Here is an 18,586-nt window from a genome sequence, read left to right on the forward strand (position 1 = left end):
CACACAGGGCTTCAGTCATCTCGCTTCTGTATTTTCTGCTCCTGTACATCAACGACTGGCCACCTGTTTAACCCAGTACACCTGTGACACCATTAAATGTGGCATGTACTTCTGGGGAATAGGTAACCATTAGATAAGCTTTGGGTTACATGTAATTCTTCATTACTTTACCCCCTCCCCCGCCAAGATAACCTATTACACTACAAATGAGACAGATGTTATTAAGGAAGAGATGAGAAGTTTAAGTCTAATATTTTTAGACAAATGAATTACAAATCTTGACACTTTACTGTTAGTGAATTATGACAAAACTCACAACTCACTTCTGGCCAGTATGGGGTTTCCACCTCCTCTACCATCTATCTTCGAGAAGCTTTGCCTACAGTAAAACTCATACTTTTCTTGGCCTCCACACAACTCTGTGAAGGAAAACAAAGACAGGATTTGTCTGATCCCTTCCGGAGCTTTAAAAGAAAATTCCCCTTTTAGCCAGTGATTTTGAAAATCTGGATTTTCTTACCATGGGAAATTTTGTTTTCTTCAGCTGAGTTTTAGGGCTTTAGAAGGTTAGGGATAAGGATAACTAAAATTATCACACACCTGCTACTGTTAGCATGATTTTATATACTGTGCCATCAACTGCCTGGGGTCGGGTGGGCTCCCGATCCCACCACTAGGGCTGAAGAGGAGTTTCGGGCATCCCCAACTGGACACTGGTGTAAAAATGTGGCTGTGTTTGGCAGTAGCAATAATGAGGTGCTTTTTCATAGGTTATTACACTGACCTGGAGCCTTAACACATTTCCATGGAAACCCTTTTCAGAATACCATCAATCTAAAAATGAGATTTGGGAACAAAATCCATTCTCTATTTAATAACTATTTTGCTGAACTTTAATCATTCAAGGCTTTTGATTATTTACTTACAAGACAATGGAAGGTCTGAGCTAACAGAGAGGACTGGATTATCAAATCAGACTCATGTGAAACCATGATCTTATGTAGTATTAAGCTTTACTCAATGTTCCAAGGATAGAGACCTACAAATAATTCAGAGGACACAGAGAGAGGTGCGGGGGGGGGGGGGGGGGCGGGCATCAAAGGCCGTTGGCAAGCCAGATAGATCCTCCCTGTGTTGAACAGGCAGCTCTGGCCCAGAAGAAATGAAGGTTCATGAAGTTCTCTACACATTAGTGAGAGTTCAACTTGTAAAACATCTCTGTCCTCTACCCCCAGAAAGCTATACAGCTGACATGACATTCTCCAAGGAGGCAGGCCTCACAGCTCCCAAGTTTACATTACCATATAATCTCTTCTTTTAAAGATTTTATTACTTATTTATTTGAGAGAGAGAGAACCTAGAGGGAGAGTGAGGGGGAAAAGCAGACTTCCCGCTGAGCAGAGAGCCAGGTGTGGCCCTCAATCTCAGGACCCTGGAATCCTGACTTGAGCCAAAGACAGATACTTAACCCACAGAGCCGCCCAGGTGCCCCACATTACCATGTCATCCTCAGCCAGGGACATCTTCAAGGCATTTCAGAGTTAAGGTCTCTTCCTGCTAACAGACGTCAGTACTCTGTTTACGCAAAGGTCCTGCTGAACAAGATTAGACTGGAGTCACCTGTCCTCCTTTCTTCCAAGAAGCAAATGGATTTGCTGGCCAGCTGTTTTTACCTCTTTCATCCAGGGTTACTTAAGAACTTAGTGACATAAGTTAGCTCTTTCTTACCTGCCCACTGCCTAGCTCCCCAGTATTAGAACCAAATCAGATCATTTTAACAAAACAGATGAATCACAGAAAATCAGAATAAAACTTCAAAGATACTTTAGTGTAAACTCCTACCCAATGTTTCTACTTATATCTATTTTCAAGTCTATCTGATTGAAGATAACTTATGCTAGAACTATTTTAAAACACCATTGCTACAATCATCTTATTTACTGGGGATGTCTCTTCTGCAAAAGAGAAGTCTGAACTACTTCTCTTTTACTGTCCCCAGAGCTCCCAGTTCAAACACCTGAATTAATCCTGAATGAGTCTACTCTCCTTTTATTTTACAGTCCTCTCACCTGCCCAAGGGTATTTCAAAACTATCACGTCCTACAATTTATCTTTTGCAGGCTGACCTCTCTGGGTCCTTCAACTGCCACAGGACAGTAGCTTCTAATCTAATCTCCACTGTTAACTGGCAGCTCCTCCCCCACCAGGCAACAGCCCCGTCTGGGACACCAGATAATGAGCTTGGGTGTGGTCTAACCAGGAAAACTGTCATTTTTGTTTGAATTGGATGCTCTGCCTCCCCTAATAGAGTCTAAATTTGAAATCAGCTTTCTTTTAAAGCAGATGTGATGTGCTGTTGGTATAACTGAAGTTCTGGTCATTTATCACCTCTGGGTCATTCCTCCCTTCCTTAACACTGTCACACCTAAATGCAAAACCTAACATTATCACTGTGACGTTCCATGTATTTGTTTCAGCCTATTGCTCCAGCTTAAAAATGTTGTGCAAAAAGAATGAATACTGTTACGCTGAAAAAAAAATAAATAAATAGAAAACATAAACTAACAAAAAAAAAAAAAAAAAAAAAAAATGTAATATATCATCCAGCATATTATTAGTTCTCCTTCCTAGCCTTGTTGCAGTCATTTGATAGGCTTGTTAAAAAAAAAAATTTTTTTTTGATAGGCTTGTTAAAAAATAAACAAAAAAACCAAACACACACACACACATTTAAAAAATAAAAAATTCTGAAACAAAATCAAATTTTTTTACTGTGGTAAAATATACATAACATAAAATTTACCCATTTAACTACTTTTAAGTGTTTAAGTCTCCAAAATTTTTCATATCCCCAACCTGAAACTCTCGCCCTTTCAACAGTAACTTTACCCCCTGCACCCAGCCCCTTGTAACTATCCTTGTCTGTGTCCGTGGATTTGACTATTTCAGCATATCATAAAAGGAGGCTCATATGATAAGATTGTTTTTTATAAAATGTAATTAAGAACAAAATACTGACTTGAGTAGACATGGCTGACATCTACTTTATCATCACACATAAGTCCAATATATGAACTGTCTCCTTTTCTGGTACTAAAAGGAAACAGGGTTCAAAAACCAAGTCAGGTTAGAGAGAGGAAGGGAGACAGTTCTAAGATAATTCAACTATGCAAATCTGAGGATGTTCTGTGCCCACAAAGACCATGAAGCAGCAACCACAGGGTAAGGAGAGAAGAGCCAGCCTTGAGCTCCTCCTAAACCCAAACAGAGGAAGGTCTTAAGGAGCGTAGTTATGTTCACGAAGTAGGGGGAACAGTCACATCAGATATTCTATAATAAAAAGCAAATATTAAAGCAAATTCCAAAAATCCAAACACAATATATTATACATACATGTGTATACAGGTCTTCACATATATGCACAGAGGTATATAACATATTTTTTAAATGGCCACTTAACATTTTTACCACAACTAATCCCTCAATTAGTATTAAGAGTTATAAGCTAATTGTATAACTATGGTTGCATACAGATTTTGAATAAGAAAACTATACAAATATTAATAAAACAATTTCTAAGACTGACTTCTGCCCATCTGTTGTTCATTACAGTATAAGAAAAGCTGACGATCTTTATTTCAATAGAAAAAAGGTTAACATGTTATCCCAGGTTTTAAAATATTTTTTTGATTTAAATAGTTAACATGTTTTATTATATGTAAATTTAGTGGGAAACAGAAATCACACAGACCTTACTACTGAATCTTGATTAGTAAGCTACAGTAGGTGGCTATTTTAATACTTACCTAGTCAACAAAAGTGTTAACTTTTGAAATTTTATTATCTTTTGAAATGTTGCTCTAACAGCTATGATAGTTACCTAAATTTTTCTTTAAGACTATCCTAATGGGAGAAAAAGAGGAAATACATTATTGATATGTAACTGAGAACAGGCAACACTATTCAAGTCATCTTGAAACATTTGAACAGTTTAACACAGTTAATGATAAACTGTTAGTGAGTTATGGCATTTGTTTCATGGTACTGGTGTGAAAATTCTTCTTTAGACTAAAGCTAAGACCAGTATTTTTCTAATTCTCATGTTCTGATGTACATTACAGCTTTCCATATCTTATATACAAGTCTTTCATTTTTCAATACGACTTCATACATACTTGCTTGCAAAATGTTTTTCAAATGTAGACACTGGGGTATAACATTAAACAAGAAACAAATTCTTACCCTCAAGGTATCACACTGCAGCTAATTCCCTTTAATAAATGCACTGACAGCCCTGGAAACCAAATTTTCTTCCTAAATTGCTGCTGCATGGTTTAATGATTAGATTCCAGGGTAGCTGAATAACGCAGAAGAGCTGGGGAAAGTAGGTCTAGGGGTGCTCTTCTTTTCAAATTTAAAAGTTTTCCAAGTATACTCTTTTTTGTGGTTGGGGAATGTGGGTGATCCTCAAGAAACAGAAAAAAATGAAGGCTACCAAAGAGATCAGGAGTACAAAAGACAGTGGCTTATCCTTAAAAATAGGACATTAGAGCATAATTATATCACGTCCCTTATAATAAAGAAATCATCCTGTCACATTTCCCCTAATAATTAGTATCCACACTGAAGAGGGAAAAGTGAATTCTAGGGAAAAATCTGTAGGGTTTTTACCTTTCTATATAGACACCAGAGAAGATTCCTTAAGCTCTAAATTACTCCACCAGAGAATTTTAAGACTCCACTAAATATACTAGAGAGAGCTATAAGAATAGTGATCAAGACATTATATAACCTATTTAATAATAATAGTAATATTATAATAATATTATATATTATATATTATATATTATATAATAATAACCTAAATTTAAAAGGATCTTACTTTTCAACCATTTAGTGGAACATACAATTAAAACCTACAGATAACTTGTCTCTAGTTTTCATTTTAAGTTTTAGTTACAATTAGACAATCTTTTGGGATGTCTGGCTGTCTCAGAAGAGCAAGAGACTCTTAATCTCAGGGTTGTGAGTTCAAGCCCTACACTTGGTGGGGAGAGACAATTTAAATAAATAAACTTAAAAAAGAAAAAGAGAGAGAGAAAAGAAGGAAAAAAAGCAAATGTTTTAAGAAAAGAAGTTACTACAAACACTTAAATAGTTGCATACTTATCAAGTCAAAATGCTTTCCAAATACCACTTCTCATAACATAAGTGAAGAAACTCCTAAAAGTTTATACAAAATAGTAGTAGTAATAGTAGTAGTAGTAGTAGTAGTTACTGTTGTTATTTTGTTAGCCTTACTTAAACTGCACAAGACGACCTGGGAATTCACTGCATGGAACAACAAAAGTTTTTCTATAGTTAAATAGGATATGTAAAATCCATAAAGGACAAAGGATCACTACATCTATAAGCATTTATTTATTTTCTAATTTTTTTCTGTTTCCCTCTGAAGAGATTCACTTTAAACAGATGAATTTACCTCATACCATTGATTTATTTCATACAATAGAACATAGGAAGAGGGGCGCCTGGGTGGCTCAGCGGGTTAAAGCCTCTGCCTTCAGCTCAGGTCATGATCCTGGGGTCCTGGGATCGAGCCCCGCATCGGGCTCTCTGCTTAGCTGGGAGCCTGCTTCCTCCTCTCTTTCTCTCTGCCTGCCTCTCTGCCTACTTGTGATCTCTATCTGTCAAATAAATAAATCTAAAAAAAAAAAAAAAAAAAAAAAGAACATAGGAAGAAACCAAAAAAGCAATCATTCCTAGAAAACACAGCACTTGATTTTATCAATAAGGCAAGAGTTAATTTCTTTGCACTTTAATTTTTTTTAAATAAAGACATAAAAGTCCAAAGAGAAAACAATATTCATCGCACATAATTAAATACTCAGCCTACCAAACCACGCACAGCCAGCCCATTGCCAAGCCTGGGATTCAGGGGCCAAGGGAGAACAGCAGCTCATCCTATTCACATTTCCAAATGCACGTAAGTGACCTGTTATCTTTCATCGGCTTGTATACTTTTCACAACACAATGGTTATTTGTGACGCATATTCAGAGAGCATACTTCTACACTGAAGCATGATATTAAACTCACATGGGCACCCACACATTCTTCCCAGACTTAATCAGTATTTTGTTAGTCAGCTTTCATGTTTTTTAAGCTAGTGTTTAGGAAAAAAGTGCTTGTACACCAAAAATTTAAGACCTGTAAAAGGTAAAAAAGTCTATATTTTATAACTACCTATAATCTATTAAAATCTAAAAAGAAGCTAAATAGTAGGAAATGCCAGTAAAAATAGCCTATTGGTTCAGAAAAATAAAGTGATTAAGGATACATTTTGGATATACACAATCACTTATTTATAGCATGAAAACAAGCATAGTTTTTGAAAACGTTTATATTAACTTATGACTTCAATGGGTGATAAAGAGAGATATTCTGATATATCTGATTCTTGCAGAAATAATGCCAAATTGACATCTCCTTCACCAGCTATCTGTGTGTGGGTCAATATAAAGAAAAGTGGAAGATCACTATTAACACACATTTATATTAATTTTTTAAAAACCCTCCAAATAGTCACAGATGTCTAATAATGTACGGATTTTAGTCATACCAAATAAGAAAAAAAAAGCCAATGGTTATATTTAAGTTTTAAAAAGAAGAAAACATGGAATGGCATACCATCGCTATTACATAAAATTTGTATTATTCTAGGGACACCTGGGTGGCTCAGTTGATTAAGTGGCTGACTCTTGATTTCAGCTCAGGTCATGAGCTCAGGGTTCTGAGACTGAGCCTCACGCTGGGCTCTTCGCTGAGTGCGGAGCCTGCTTAAGATTCTCTCTCTCCCTTTTATTCTTCTCCTATCCCCCTAACCCCTCCATGTTGCATCTCCACATCCTCATATCAGGGAGATCATATGATAGTTGTCTTTCCCTCCCCCCTGCCCCCTCCCCTGCTCGCTCTCTCTCTCTCTCTCTCTCGTGTGCAAGTACACATGCACACCCTCTCTTTCTGTCTAAAACAAAAAAAAAAAGATTATTGTAGTTTATATATGTCTATTATTTCCAAATATCTACTTGAGCCTTGTTGGCATATCTAGGTTGAAAACAACTGACTGTGGAGAAACTTAACCCACACACAAAGGATATAAATTGCTAATTTACAAATATATAATGTAGAAAAATAATTGTTGATGTAAAACTTACTATGCATTACTGCCTGAGATTTGCTGTGAGTACGCTCTGTAAGCTCAGTCTTGGAATTCTGAAGTCTCTGAGCAAGACTCCCCCACTGCTCCAGCCTACTTAAATGTAATTACATATGTACATGTAACTGGACGAGAATTAAACAGAAAAGAAAGTCATAAATGCACCTAGGAAGACAGGAAGATATCAATAGCTACGCGATCCTAAAGGTTTTAAGTGAAAATTTTAAAAATCGAGGTCATCTACCTTAAATTTTGTGACTCCAAACAGACACACTAACACAAACACACAAGTCATTATTTGTTGTTAATAAACAAGATAACACATCATGATCCCTGAATGCCTCCGGAGTTGGTCTTTATAAACTGGGGACTGTAGGTTTCGATTTCCGTTCACCCCTAAGTCATCACTCCCAACCTTGTCTACTTGTCAGGCTACTGTAAATCCTGGCACTCACCAGTACAAAGTAGTAGGCAAACAGCGCTGCACAATGGTGAATTATAAAATATTTGTCACCAATCACTTTCCAATACAAAATGAGAATCAACAAATCTGAAAGAAGGAAAAATAAGTGAGATATTACATAGGAAGAAGGCTGGACTGTTTTTCAAGTGTATCTAACTTTCCCCCTTAACAGCCTCTCACACTCCATGCTGAGCCCACTGCACTTTGCTCATGCTTTGCTAGTCCCGTTACCACCTTACCGTAAGGTATCTGCTCCCACACGACTGTGACCTCCCCAGGGTGAGGACCACGTGTGGGAATCCAGCACAGTGCCCACCACACAGGTAATATATTCGTTGAAAGTACAAATGAATAACTTGTTACCAGGGTTAAATAAAATGGAAATGTTACTGAATACAAATAATTTTTAAATAGGCTGAAATTACTGATGTTTGTGACTACAACAATTCACACAGAAAAGGTACAAAATGACCAACTTATTTATAACACAAATCCAACAAACAGTATTTAAAAATTAACAAAGGGTATGATTAAATATTAATTCAAAATAGCAATAAAAACAAAAACAAGATCTAAAACTATTAAAAAGATATGCAAAGCAAGAGGTCAAGGCCTCAATTTCTCCTTAAAAGATCCCAAATATAAACACCATGATTCAGAAAATAGTTTTCCCTTAACAAAACAGAATGTTTAACAAAACAAGCTTCTCAAAATGTTAACACAACTGTGTTCTTTACCAAATGGCTAAATGCGAAAGTTAGACATGGAGGCAAATGGCTAACATGGGTGGAAACCAGGGGAGGATTCAGGTTTTATGGGATTGGAGCTTATATGAGAACCTTCTTGTATATACAAAAAAAAATGAAAACTACTGGTACAAAACTAGATGTGACTATTTATTTAAAAAAGTAACCAGATTACCAATTTTATAGAGAAAACAAACAGTACAAATCAAGTACAGTGGAAATCAAGAAAATATAACACTATTAGTAACTGACTGTATGACAGACCTCTCTAGATACATTTTCCCAACATATTTTGGCCATACACTGGTCACCCATTTCTAAAATAATGACCTTGTAATATTTTTCATAGAGAGAATAAAAAGAATTCACTCTTCTTTCAGCTTGGTTTAGAAAAGTCAGTTTCGGTTCATAATTCTTATTTTTAAGTGCTTCAGATTCTTCTCTTATTTGGGGAAACCTTTATCAACCTTCTTTCATACAAGACTTTCTGAGTGGTGACTACTCTCTGAACAGACAGTGTTCATGAAGCGGTCTAGGAGGTGTACGATAAATTGTGTCAGGCGAACGTGATAACCACTACACTACAGAAACTGTACTATAAATTGTGTCATCCTTCTCAACAACAGCATTTTGTACCAAACAAGCAAATCTTTTTCCAGTGTATTCACATGATTCACTCTTCTTTTAAATGGGCCATTAGATAATCTAATCACCTATTCATTATTTTAAATCAAAATTTATTTCTTCCTCCTATAATTTAATTTAATATTTTGTTACAATTTAATCTTTTGTTACAATTCACTTCTTGATAGCAGAAAATTTTCTATTGAGTCCATCACTCATCTTTATCACTTTGGTTTCATATCCCATTATTTTTATTTGGATTTTGCAGTTATCTATTGAATTTGAAAATTATAAAATAGGGTTCCCTATATAAAATGTCCAAATCAAGGGTCTGTTCTTTTTCTCTTGTCTTACACAGAGATGGTCTAGAATGTCTCTTCAAAAAGTTTGAAATGTATATTCTCACTTAACTTCCCCTTTATCTCATAGTATAAAAGGCTATTCCAACCCCATCCCACAGAAGGAGAAATATGACAGAGGGAAACATGGAGTAGAAAGAGTCCATGATCTTAACTGATTATGGCTCAAACGGTTTCCCTTTGCAAACTTTCCCCAAACAATAAAAAACGGCAAGCACAGGAACCCATTTCAAGGGCCCTTGCAAGTGAAAGAAATCGTGATGCTTAAACTTCATTAGCTTCCCAGGAATTCCACCTGAGAGACCATCTAGGGCAAGAAATGGACCATTGCTAGTAAAAAAAAAAAAAAAAAAAAATCCAGGCCTAACTGAGGCCACACTCTGCTGCTCTACCGTCAAAGAGAACCAGACAGCCAACAGGAAAAATGTTTCATGTTCTACCATCATAGCAGATAAATCTTCCTCTTATGGGTCCTACAAGTGACTTCACAAATAAATAAAGTGAAAGCATAGGCTATGTATTCTTTGTAAAATCCCATAAGAACTGTAAAAAGAAACAGACAGTGGCCAACATATCACATACCAGAAATGAGGTAGCCTGTAGCAATAGAGATATTCACTTTCACAAGCGATGAATCACCCCTATAAATATTTAAAAAAAAAAAAGATTCCCTTTTTTTAGCACATGGGTTACAGATGACAGCTACATTTTTTTTTCTATTGAGAAACATAATTAAAATGCTTTCTATAGATTCTTGAACAGTAAATTGTCATTCGTACATTCCCTGGGTTAGCTTGATATACACTTCTAACTACACAAATAATCATAATTTCTTATATTAGCTAAAAGTTTATATAAATAATTTTACCAAAAGATAACATTTTATAAATGTGTTCTCATAGGATTTGTTTGTGAAAAGATTCAAATAGATTTCCAGATGCTGGCTCCTTTTGTTTTTGTTTTTATTCCTTCTTCTAAATCAGAGATTCAAATACTCAAGAAAACATCCAGCCTGCCCCTGAAGCAATATACTGGATCAGTATCACTTTACTGATGAACTGGAGAGATCTGCCTATTGTCATACAACTGGAAAATGGCAGGAACAGGACAGTTGAAACCTGCTGTTTGAACATGTATACAATATCAAGTTCCTACAATTTGCCCTAATAACTGTCTTTACTCCAAGAAACAAATACAAACTATCCATCTTATATCTGGTTTATAATGTAAACTACTGGTGCAATGAACACAAAATTAATCTGATAACAGCTAGACTGCAAATGGAAAGGTTTAGCAGAAGTACTATCTTCTTTACAAATTTTGATCTGCAAGTATGACCCAGGAAAACTGAACCTGTAATAAACTGCAGCACCAAAGAAAATGTAAAAAGCTCAAAACTTATACCATGTAAAAGTCTGATAAGGACAAAAATTGACCAGTAAACTAAATCTTTGTCATAAAATTTATCTCCCAAAACAACTGGTTCTGTTGACCATCATTATAACAATATAAGGAGAAAAAACTTAGAAACGGTTTAGGTAGATTACATAAAAAACCGCATCATGGGGGCGCCTGGGTGGCTCAGTGGGTTAAGCCGCTGCCTTCGGCTCAGGTCATGATCTCAGGGTCATGGGATCGAGTCCCTCATCGGGCTCTCTGCTCAGCAGCAAGCCTGCTTCTCTCTCTCTCTCTGCCTGCCTCTCTGTCTACTTGTGATCTCTCTCTGTCAAATAAATAAATAAAATCTTTAAAAAAAAAAAAAACGCATCATGGAATTAAATTCACTAAACTGATTCACTTTGAAAAATACCTTCCCAAAGAAAATTTATCAATACTAGTAGAATTCTGATGGGCATAATTCCGTATTGATCAAAATGGCATTGCTGCAAACAAATGGTCAAAAATTACATTGTCCCACAGCTCCCAGAGCCCACATCTACTACATCCTTATGCAGTGCTTTCTCAAAACATACCTTATCTCTCAAACTAAGCCGAACTAAGCCTTCTCATATAAGGCCCGGAAATACAGTTTGCAATATCTCTGTCATTGAAATGACATTTAAAATTTTCAAAAATAGTCATCTTAGAAATTATCTATTATTACTGAACATTGTTATTATTAGTATTTCAAATCTTCTCATGTCGTACTAACTTCCTCCTACATGGACATCTATAATCCTCGTTTTTATACATCTGACATCAAACAATGGGTTCAACACAAGACTGCAAGACTGAGTCTTTAGATTATTATCCAAGCTGACTATCCTACTCAATAGTTAACTCATTTTTGCTCAGAACAGTGGTTACGACAACTCGGTTTTACTCACTAACTCAGTATAAATATTTACATCATCATCATATTCTCCCTGTCTTGGGTAACAATTGGGATACTAGTACAAAGTGGCCTTCATTATTTGTATTCAAATCTAAAATAAATCCTTTTATTGCACCTTGCTGAAGTATGTCTGAACACAAGCATTTTAATAAACCATGCACCATCAATATATTTTCCATTTTGAAGTAGGAGATGTTCTTATTAATAATTAATATCAAAACATAAATCAAATTGACTATATTGGAAAGAAATAGCTTACCAAAGTGGATCAGCCTTTGCAACCTCATCAAAAAACAAAATGTATAGGCCGAAAAGCCCAACCACCAAAGAATGGCATGTAGATCCTACCCTGAAATGAAATAAAATACATACAAAGATTTTAGATTCTTTGCAATAAACTGTAATTCTGGCAAGACATTTAACATTTTGAAGAAGTTAAATCTGGAAGCACTTAAATATAGGAATGGAGTATATCTAAGAGTATAATACAAAAATATCATTTAGAAATCCAAGGGCTATGACTTTACTTTGGAACTAATAGCAAAAAGGATGCCCAGGTCTACAATTTCCTGCTAGAAAATTGTGGAATCACTTATTTGTTAAAAATTCCAAAGCAGGGGCGCCTGGGGGGCTCAAGTCAATTGGGCAACCCACCCTATCTCAGCTCAGGTCTTGATCTCAGGGTCGTGAGTTCTAGCCCCGGGTTGAGCTCCACACTGGGTGTGGAGCCCACTTAAAGAAGAAAAAAGTTCAAAGCAGAAGCAGAAACAGAAGCAGAAGCATATCTGGTGAGGCAGTTGACAGCATTTGGTACAGACAGACGGCGACCGGCAAGTCCACTAACCAGCACCCTGCTCCAAGCTCCAGCCCTAACAGCCTCACCGCAGCATTAGTTTCCTGGTCCAGTCAGTGAGGAGTATTTTCCACATCTACTGACCTTAACCAATTCTATATCCTTAAATCAGAATTTGAATGGATTGTGAAATGAAAATGTATTGCCTTGGAGATTTCAGTGGTAAATGCACACTCACATGCTTGCTGCACTTGATTCCTGTAACCAACCCATAAGAAAGCTACAGCAGCTATTATTAGTCTCTTTTTATCATTATGAAACCACTTCTAAATAGAAAAATTGAGGACCATGAATTTGTACAGAAAATCTATTTTTAAAAGAAACACTCAAGTGAAAGCAAAATGTTCACGAGATCCAGGCTGAATTTTCTTTTACAGAAGGAATAAGGTTTAGATGGAAAACATCAGTTTCTGTGAACGTATCTTGCTAATAATTTACTGGATTCAACCAATACCCAAGCTCTCTGATATGCTCCTTAAAGAAGTGTACACAGGATACAATATATTTACTCACACAATGAAAAAGTTTACAAGCAATGAAGTTTCTTTTCTCTTCATTAGAATAAAGTATAAAAGGAACAGAACATTTTCTTTAGAAATTAATAGGATGTAAAAAATTTCTGTCTAAAATATGATCCCAAACCTTTAACAGTGACATGTATCATTTGTATGTCTCAACCAATATTGGTTGACATGTATCAACCAATATGAAGCTTGATACTAGAAAATCTTATTGTAACTTGAAAAATCAATATGCCAGATCTAATAGATGATGTGGACCTAAATAGATATATCATATTAAGTCAAGTAATATTTAAATGCTCAAACATCATCACTAATTCAAAGGCACTGACAAAGAATACTTTGCAATACCAAAGAATCATTTTGAAGTGTGAATAGTTAACCTCAATTTATCTGGTTTACAAGTCTGGAATTTTCATGCCAAATGTACCTATATTCCAAACATGGCTGTTTAAGGATATAAGTTCCTTTACGTCAAGTAAGACAGTCCATCTAAATAATCATACAAACAGCTTTCTATTACCATTCAAAAAGTCTGTGAAAGCAGAAAGCTCACCCTCTCACTGACTTGTTTTAGTGTTTAATAAACTTACATCAAAAAGCTTCCCCTTGGAAAAATGAGAACTTTTTGTTCCTGATACCCAGCCCTCAAATTTTCTTTGTATTGAAATGTTACCTGGTAAATGGGAAGAATTACAAGCCCTTAACTGATGGAAATGGCATATAATTCATGAGAGAAAAGTTAAATCTTATTTGGATCAGGAAAAGCAAATACCCTGTGCTTACCTACTCTTCTGCATTAAAAGTCTGTATGTTCAGAGACTTCTGTTTAGTAAACATTTCACAGTCTATTCTTTAAAATCGGACTCTTGGCAAAGCAAGATGTAGATTCCTTACTGTCCAAAATGAACACCAAGATGCTACCCAAAAGAAAACATTTTTTTCTAAGAAGGTTAAAAAGAAATGTTTGTGCTAATAAAAAGACAGGGAGATAATGGAAATAAGGACCATTGTAGAACAGCAATTTAAAGTTACTGATTTAATCATTCATATGTAGTAGGGGTATTACCAATAGAAATAATATAGCTCAAACAGGCAAGAGTTAAAAATTAGAGAAGCAGATTTTAAAATTAAGAGTATTTTAACACGATAGGACTTTCTATACCATAGGAAGACAAATGGATATAAGAAACTGTTTTTAAGATATAAATAATACTTATAAATATGTATTTTTTTTCCTGAAAATGCAACAATTAAGTACAGCAATTTATCACTTATGCTTAATTAAACTGTCACCTCTCAGGTGTGAATTTTTTGGTGAGTCATTTTTCCTCCTGTCCTTCTGCAGTAGGGCTTAGACCTCTCATAATTCAGAGACTTTTTCCTGATTATTAGTAAGAATTTTGTGGGTTGGGGTGCCTGGGTGGCTCAGTTTCTGCCTTCGGCTCAGGTCATGATCTCAGGGTCCTGGGATGGAGCCCCATATCAGGCTCTCTGCTCGGCAGGGAGCCTGCTTCCCCATCTCTCTCTGCCTGTTTCTCTGCCCACTTGTGATCTCTGTCTGTCAAATAAATAAATAAAATCTTTTTTAAAAAATTATGTGGGTTGTGTTGATCTGGGTTTTTCAAGACTGGAAGCAGGATTTCAAGACATATACATGTACTTTACTCAAAAAGCGGCCCATCTTTTCTCTTTCTTTATAATCCACTCACAGCTTAAGTCTCATGTAAACCAAGCTGGAGTGGGAACAGGGGTAAATTTGAGAAAGAGAGAGAGTGCCATTTAAATAGGGCAATGAATCTTCTATAATCCCAGACTCCTTTTTCAGCTCGGAACTCGGTTTCCCAAATAGCGATTCTGTGCACCGCAGAATGGCAGTGATAAGACTGAATAATGCAAAGTATATTTCAATTTCATTCCATTTCATTTTCATCTTGCCTCTATCTCTCTGTACCGTCCCTATTCCTCTGGCTTGCTGCTCTCCAAGATTCAAATGCCCTTACCTACTCTGACCATGGTGAAAGGGAAATGAAAATAGTTCAAAATTTACTCTCAGAAAATCTGTCTCCCATCCCACTCCTCGCCCCTTCCTTCTCTTTCCCTCTTCTATCTAACTGCATCTGAGAAAGGGTTTTTAAAAATAATGGTTTGTATCCCACTTGTGAACAACATCTTAGAACTATTCTTCAGACCAAAAAAAAAAAAAAATCATACTTATTTTTCAAAACTACATGGTGAAATAATTCCCACTTTTTGGGTAAAAAGAGCTATAGTATGTATGAACCAGATAAATCAATGTAAGGTGCAAAAGGAAACAACTGAGGTCTTATTCACAGTCTGAGTTATAAAAGTGCATCCCGACAAACCAATTTGGCTCAAAGACAGGACACTTCCCAGTCAGATATGACCATTCTCAAATAAATACTTAGAATCTGGCAGAACTTAATTCTCAAAGGAAACTGCAATGAAAAATAATTATAGCAATTTTAGAGACCTGCTGAATTCATTTTATAGTCAGCATTAACTTCAAGTAAATTACAACAAAAAATACATCCACAGCTGCTCCGATTCACTGCAGTGTGCAAACGATGGTGACATCTGGGTGAAATGCTCACAAGCACGTGAAGCAGTCACCAGAGTCATTTTGTGTTTGAAACACTGTGAAAGGTTAATGCGTTGCACACACAAAAAATCTGCAAGCCAACTCATTAAAACTCCTATAGATTTCTATATCCTTAAAGGTACTATTCATTTTCCATTTTTTTCTTTTGTTTTAAATAAAATCTAAAATGCAGTTTTTACTTTAACAAAAAAATAGGTTCTGATGGCCTCTGAATTATAATGGAAAGTTCATTAAAACAGAGATACAGATGTGCTAACCATATACTCAGGTGTATAGCATTTAACTGCCCTCAGTCTGGCCAAGCCAGCCAACACCATATATAGGCTACTCACAGAGCCAGCTATCATTCACTTCTGTGATCACTTCCAGAGAGCATGTGTTTGTTATCATAAACGTTTCAGAGGCGAACACAAAACAGGCCTCTTCTGCAGTCAGCTGGAGTCTCCTTAACCTTCCCACACCTCCCCAGAAAGTTGTTTTTCCTTACATCTTTCAGGAGAAGAATTTTTATAATTTTCTTGTATGGGATCTATCTATTTACTTTCCTTTTATTCCTAAGGTCAAATTAAAAAAAAAAATCTGACCTTCAATTTTATCAGATTTTAAATGAAAGATTTTGGGGGGGAAATACTTTTAAAAATTTTATTTCATAAAACTAACTTTTTAAAATCAGTTACATTTTCATATGCTTTACCTTGAGTTCCATTCAATCTTCTTCTCATAGCTGAGACTATTAAAACCTGGAGAAACTTTTGCTGAAAACCAGAAACTTATAAAGTAGAAAAGAAGCTGAAAGGAGAAAAAACTGGCAATAACACTGCTGAAGACCAGTTTGGTGTTGGTGTCCATATTTCTTCAACCTGTTACGAAAAAAAGATGGGCATCAATTGCTTTAAATTTCTCATAAGAAATCTAAATTAATATTTTTATTTTAAGAATACAGGCTTGGGGCGCCTGGGTGGCTCAGTGGGTTAAAGCCTCTGCCTTCAGCTCAGGTCATGATCTCAGGGTCCTGGGATCGAGCCCCACATCGGGCTCTCTGCTCCGCAGGGAGCCTGCTTCCTCCTCTCTCTCTGCCTGCCTCTCTGCCTACTTGTGATCTCTCTCTGTCAAATAAATAAAATATAAAAAATAAATTAAAAAAAGAATACAGGCTTATATTTTTAACAATTTATCTTAATTTAGCACAAATATAAGAATACAAAGAAACTAAAGGACTTTTAAGTCTTTATTAGCTATTTGTCATGTATCTTGTATTTGTATTTAAAATAAAAAAGGGAGGGGCACCTGGGTGGCTCAGTGGGTTAAGCCACTGCCTTCGGCTCAGGTCATGATCTCAGGGTCCTGGGATCGAGCCCCACATTGGGTTCTCTACTCAGCAGGGAGCCTGCATCCCCCTCTCTCTCTGCCTGCTTCTCTACTTGTGATCTCTCTCTCTCTCTCTCTCTCTCTCTGTCAAATAAATAAATAAAACTTTTAAAAAATAACAATAAAAAAAATGTTAAAAAAAGGGAAAAATCATTCTAAACATCTCACTATTATCAATTTTAGAAGGCAAATTTAACAGCATGATTTTCAACATTATCTAAGTCTTAGAGTTTAACATTAAGAGGGCATTTCAAGTACTATAACTGAAGGTATTCTTTTAGTAATGTTTTTAATTAAACTTAGGAAAAATCACCTGATTTCTCTATGCTTCAACTTCCTCATCTATGAAATGAGTCCATTAGATAATTTCTAAGAAACAATTAGGCCAAAAATAATAATAAAACTAAGATGATCTACAATAGCAAAACAAAAAATAATTGCACTATAAAACTAATTGTACAGTGAGACAAATGACATTTAAAACAAAGTTAAAATCTTAGGAAGAAGAATACCATCTTAGAAAAGAACCATACCACTGTTGCTGCTTTAATTAGTATTTAACTTTTAAAAAAGTATTCTGCAATCACACATATCCTTGGACCAAAAATCCTCCATGGCTTTTTATCTTTAAAATAAAAGATTTTTATAAAACAGCTTCAGGTTTTAAGGGTAGAGTTAGAAGAACAGTAATGTGCATATATATAATATGCATATGTACTGATTCAAAATATGTTTTCCAGCTCACTGAACTGAACTTTATTTGGATCCTAAAAATCTTAGGAACATTCAAACCAAAAGAAAGACACTAAAGCATTTGCTCATATCCAGCAAATATAGCATTTCTAGAAATGGCTCCATCTTTGATACAGCTGACCCTCAAATGAAAAGGAAATGAATCAATACATATTTCCAGCTGCCTAATGTGAAGAAATAAAGTCACCTACTGAAGCCAATTCACTAGAGAAAAACCAAGTCATTGACTGCACTAGCAATAACCCCACTTCATTCCCCTCCAACCAGGACCTTGTAATAAGAATCAGGCTCCCACAGGGCCCCTTCTGACAGAACTCATGTGTCTGTAATGAGTTCTTTCCCCATTCTTTCTTTCTGGTGTGTGTGCTCAGTAAAAATATTGATATTACAATTCTTCTCCGTGAGATTCTATTAACTTTATTGCTCATTTACCTTTTTTTTAAATTCAACATGTGTTTTAGGGTATTAAAAATTTAATTTGTGATCTTTTAGCCTAGGTTTAATATTAACCAAATAATACATAAAAGTTTTGTACATAAATTAAATATCATTATAATTCACTAAGTGAAATGTAAAAGGGAAAATGTTTTTCTAAGATTAAAGCAAATGGGGATCTGGAGGCCAGGTGGGCAGATAAATGAAGAAAATGAAACCAGTAACCAGAAAAGAGTGGAGAGTTTAATCTTCAATGTGAGAATGGTTTGCTCTGAAGGGTTCTGTATG

The 18,586-nt window shown here is 35.7% G+C and overlaps 1 protein-coding gene across 4 annotated transcripts in view; it reads right to left on the reverse strand.

Annotated features, from left to right (window-relative positions):
- Nucleotides 1-18,586, reverse strand: part of TLCD4 (TLC domain containing 4) — a 109,738-nt gene that overhangs the window by 34,260 nt on the left and 56,892 nt on the right. For all 4 annotated transcript variants that reach the window (XM_045998749.1, XM_045998757.1, XM_045998740.1 and 1 more), the window contains 4 exons: nucleotides 16,437-16,602; nucleotides 12,005-12,094; nucleotides 9,993-10,051; nucleotides 7,674-7,768 (listed from right to left, as the gene is read on the reverse strand). In XM_045998749.1, coding sequence (XP_045854705.1) covers nucleotides 7,674-7,768; nucleotides 9,993-10,051; nucleotides 12,005-12,094; nucleotides 16,437-16,591 — 399 coding nt within the window. In that variant the 5' untranslated portion in view covers nucleotides 16,592-16,602. The remainder of the gene's footprint in view (nucleotides 1-7,673; nucleotides 7,769-9,992; nucleotides 10,052-12,004; nucleotides 12,095-16,436; nucleotides 16,603-18,586) is intronic.

The sequence above is a fragment of the Meles meles genome, chromosome 1, assembly GCF_922984935.1.
Source record: "Meles meles chromosome 1, mMelMel3.1 paternal haplotype, whole genome shotgun sequence".
NCBI lineage: Eukaryota > Metazoa > Chordata > Mammalia > Carnivora > Mustelidae > Meles > Meles meles.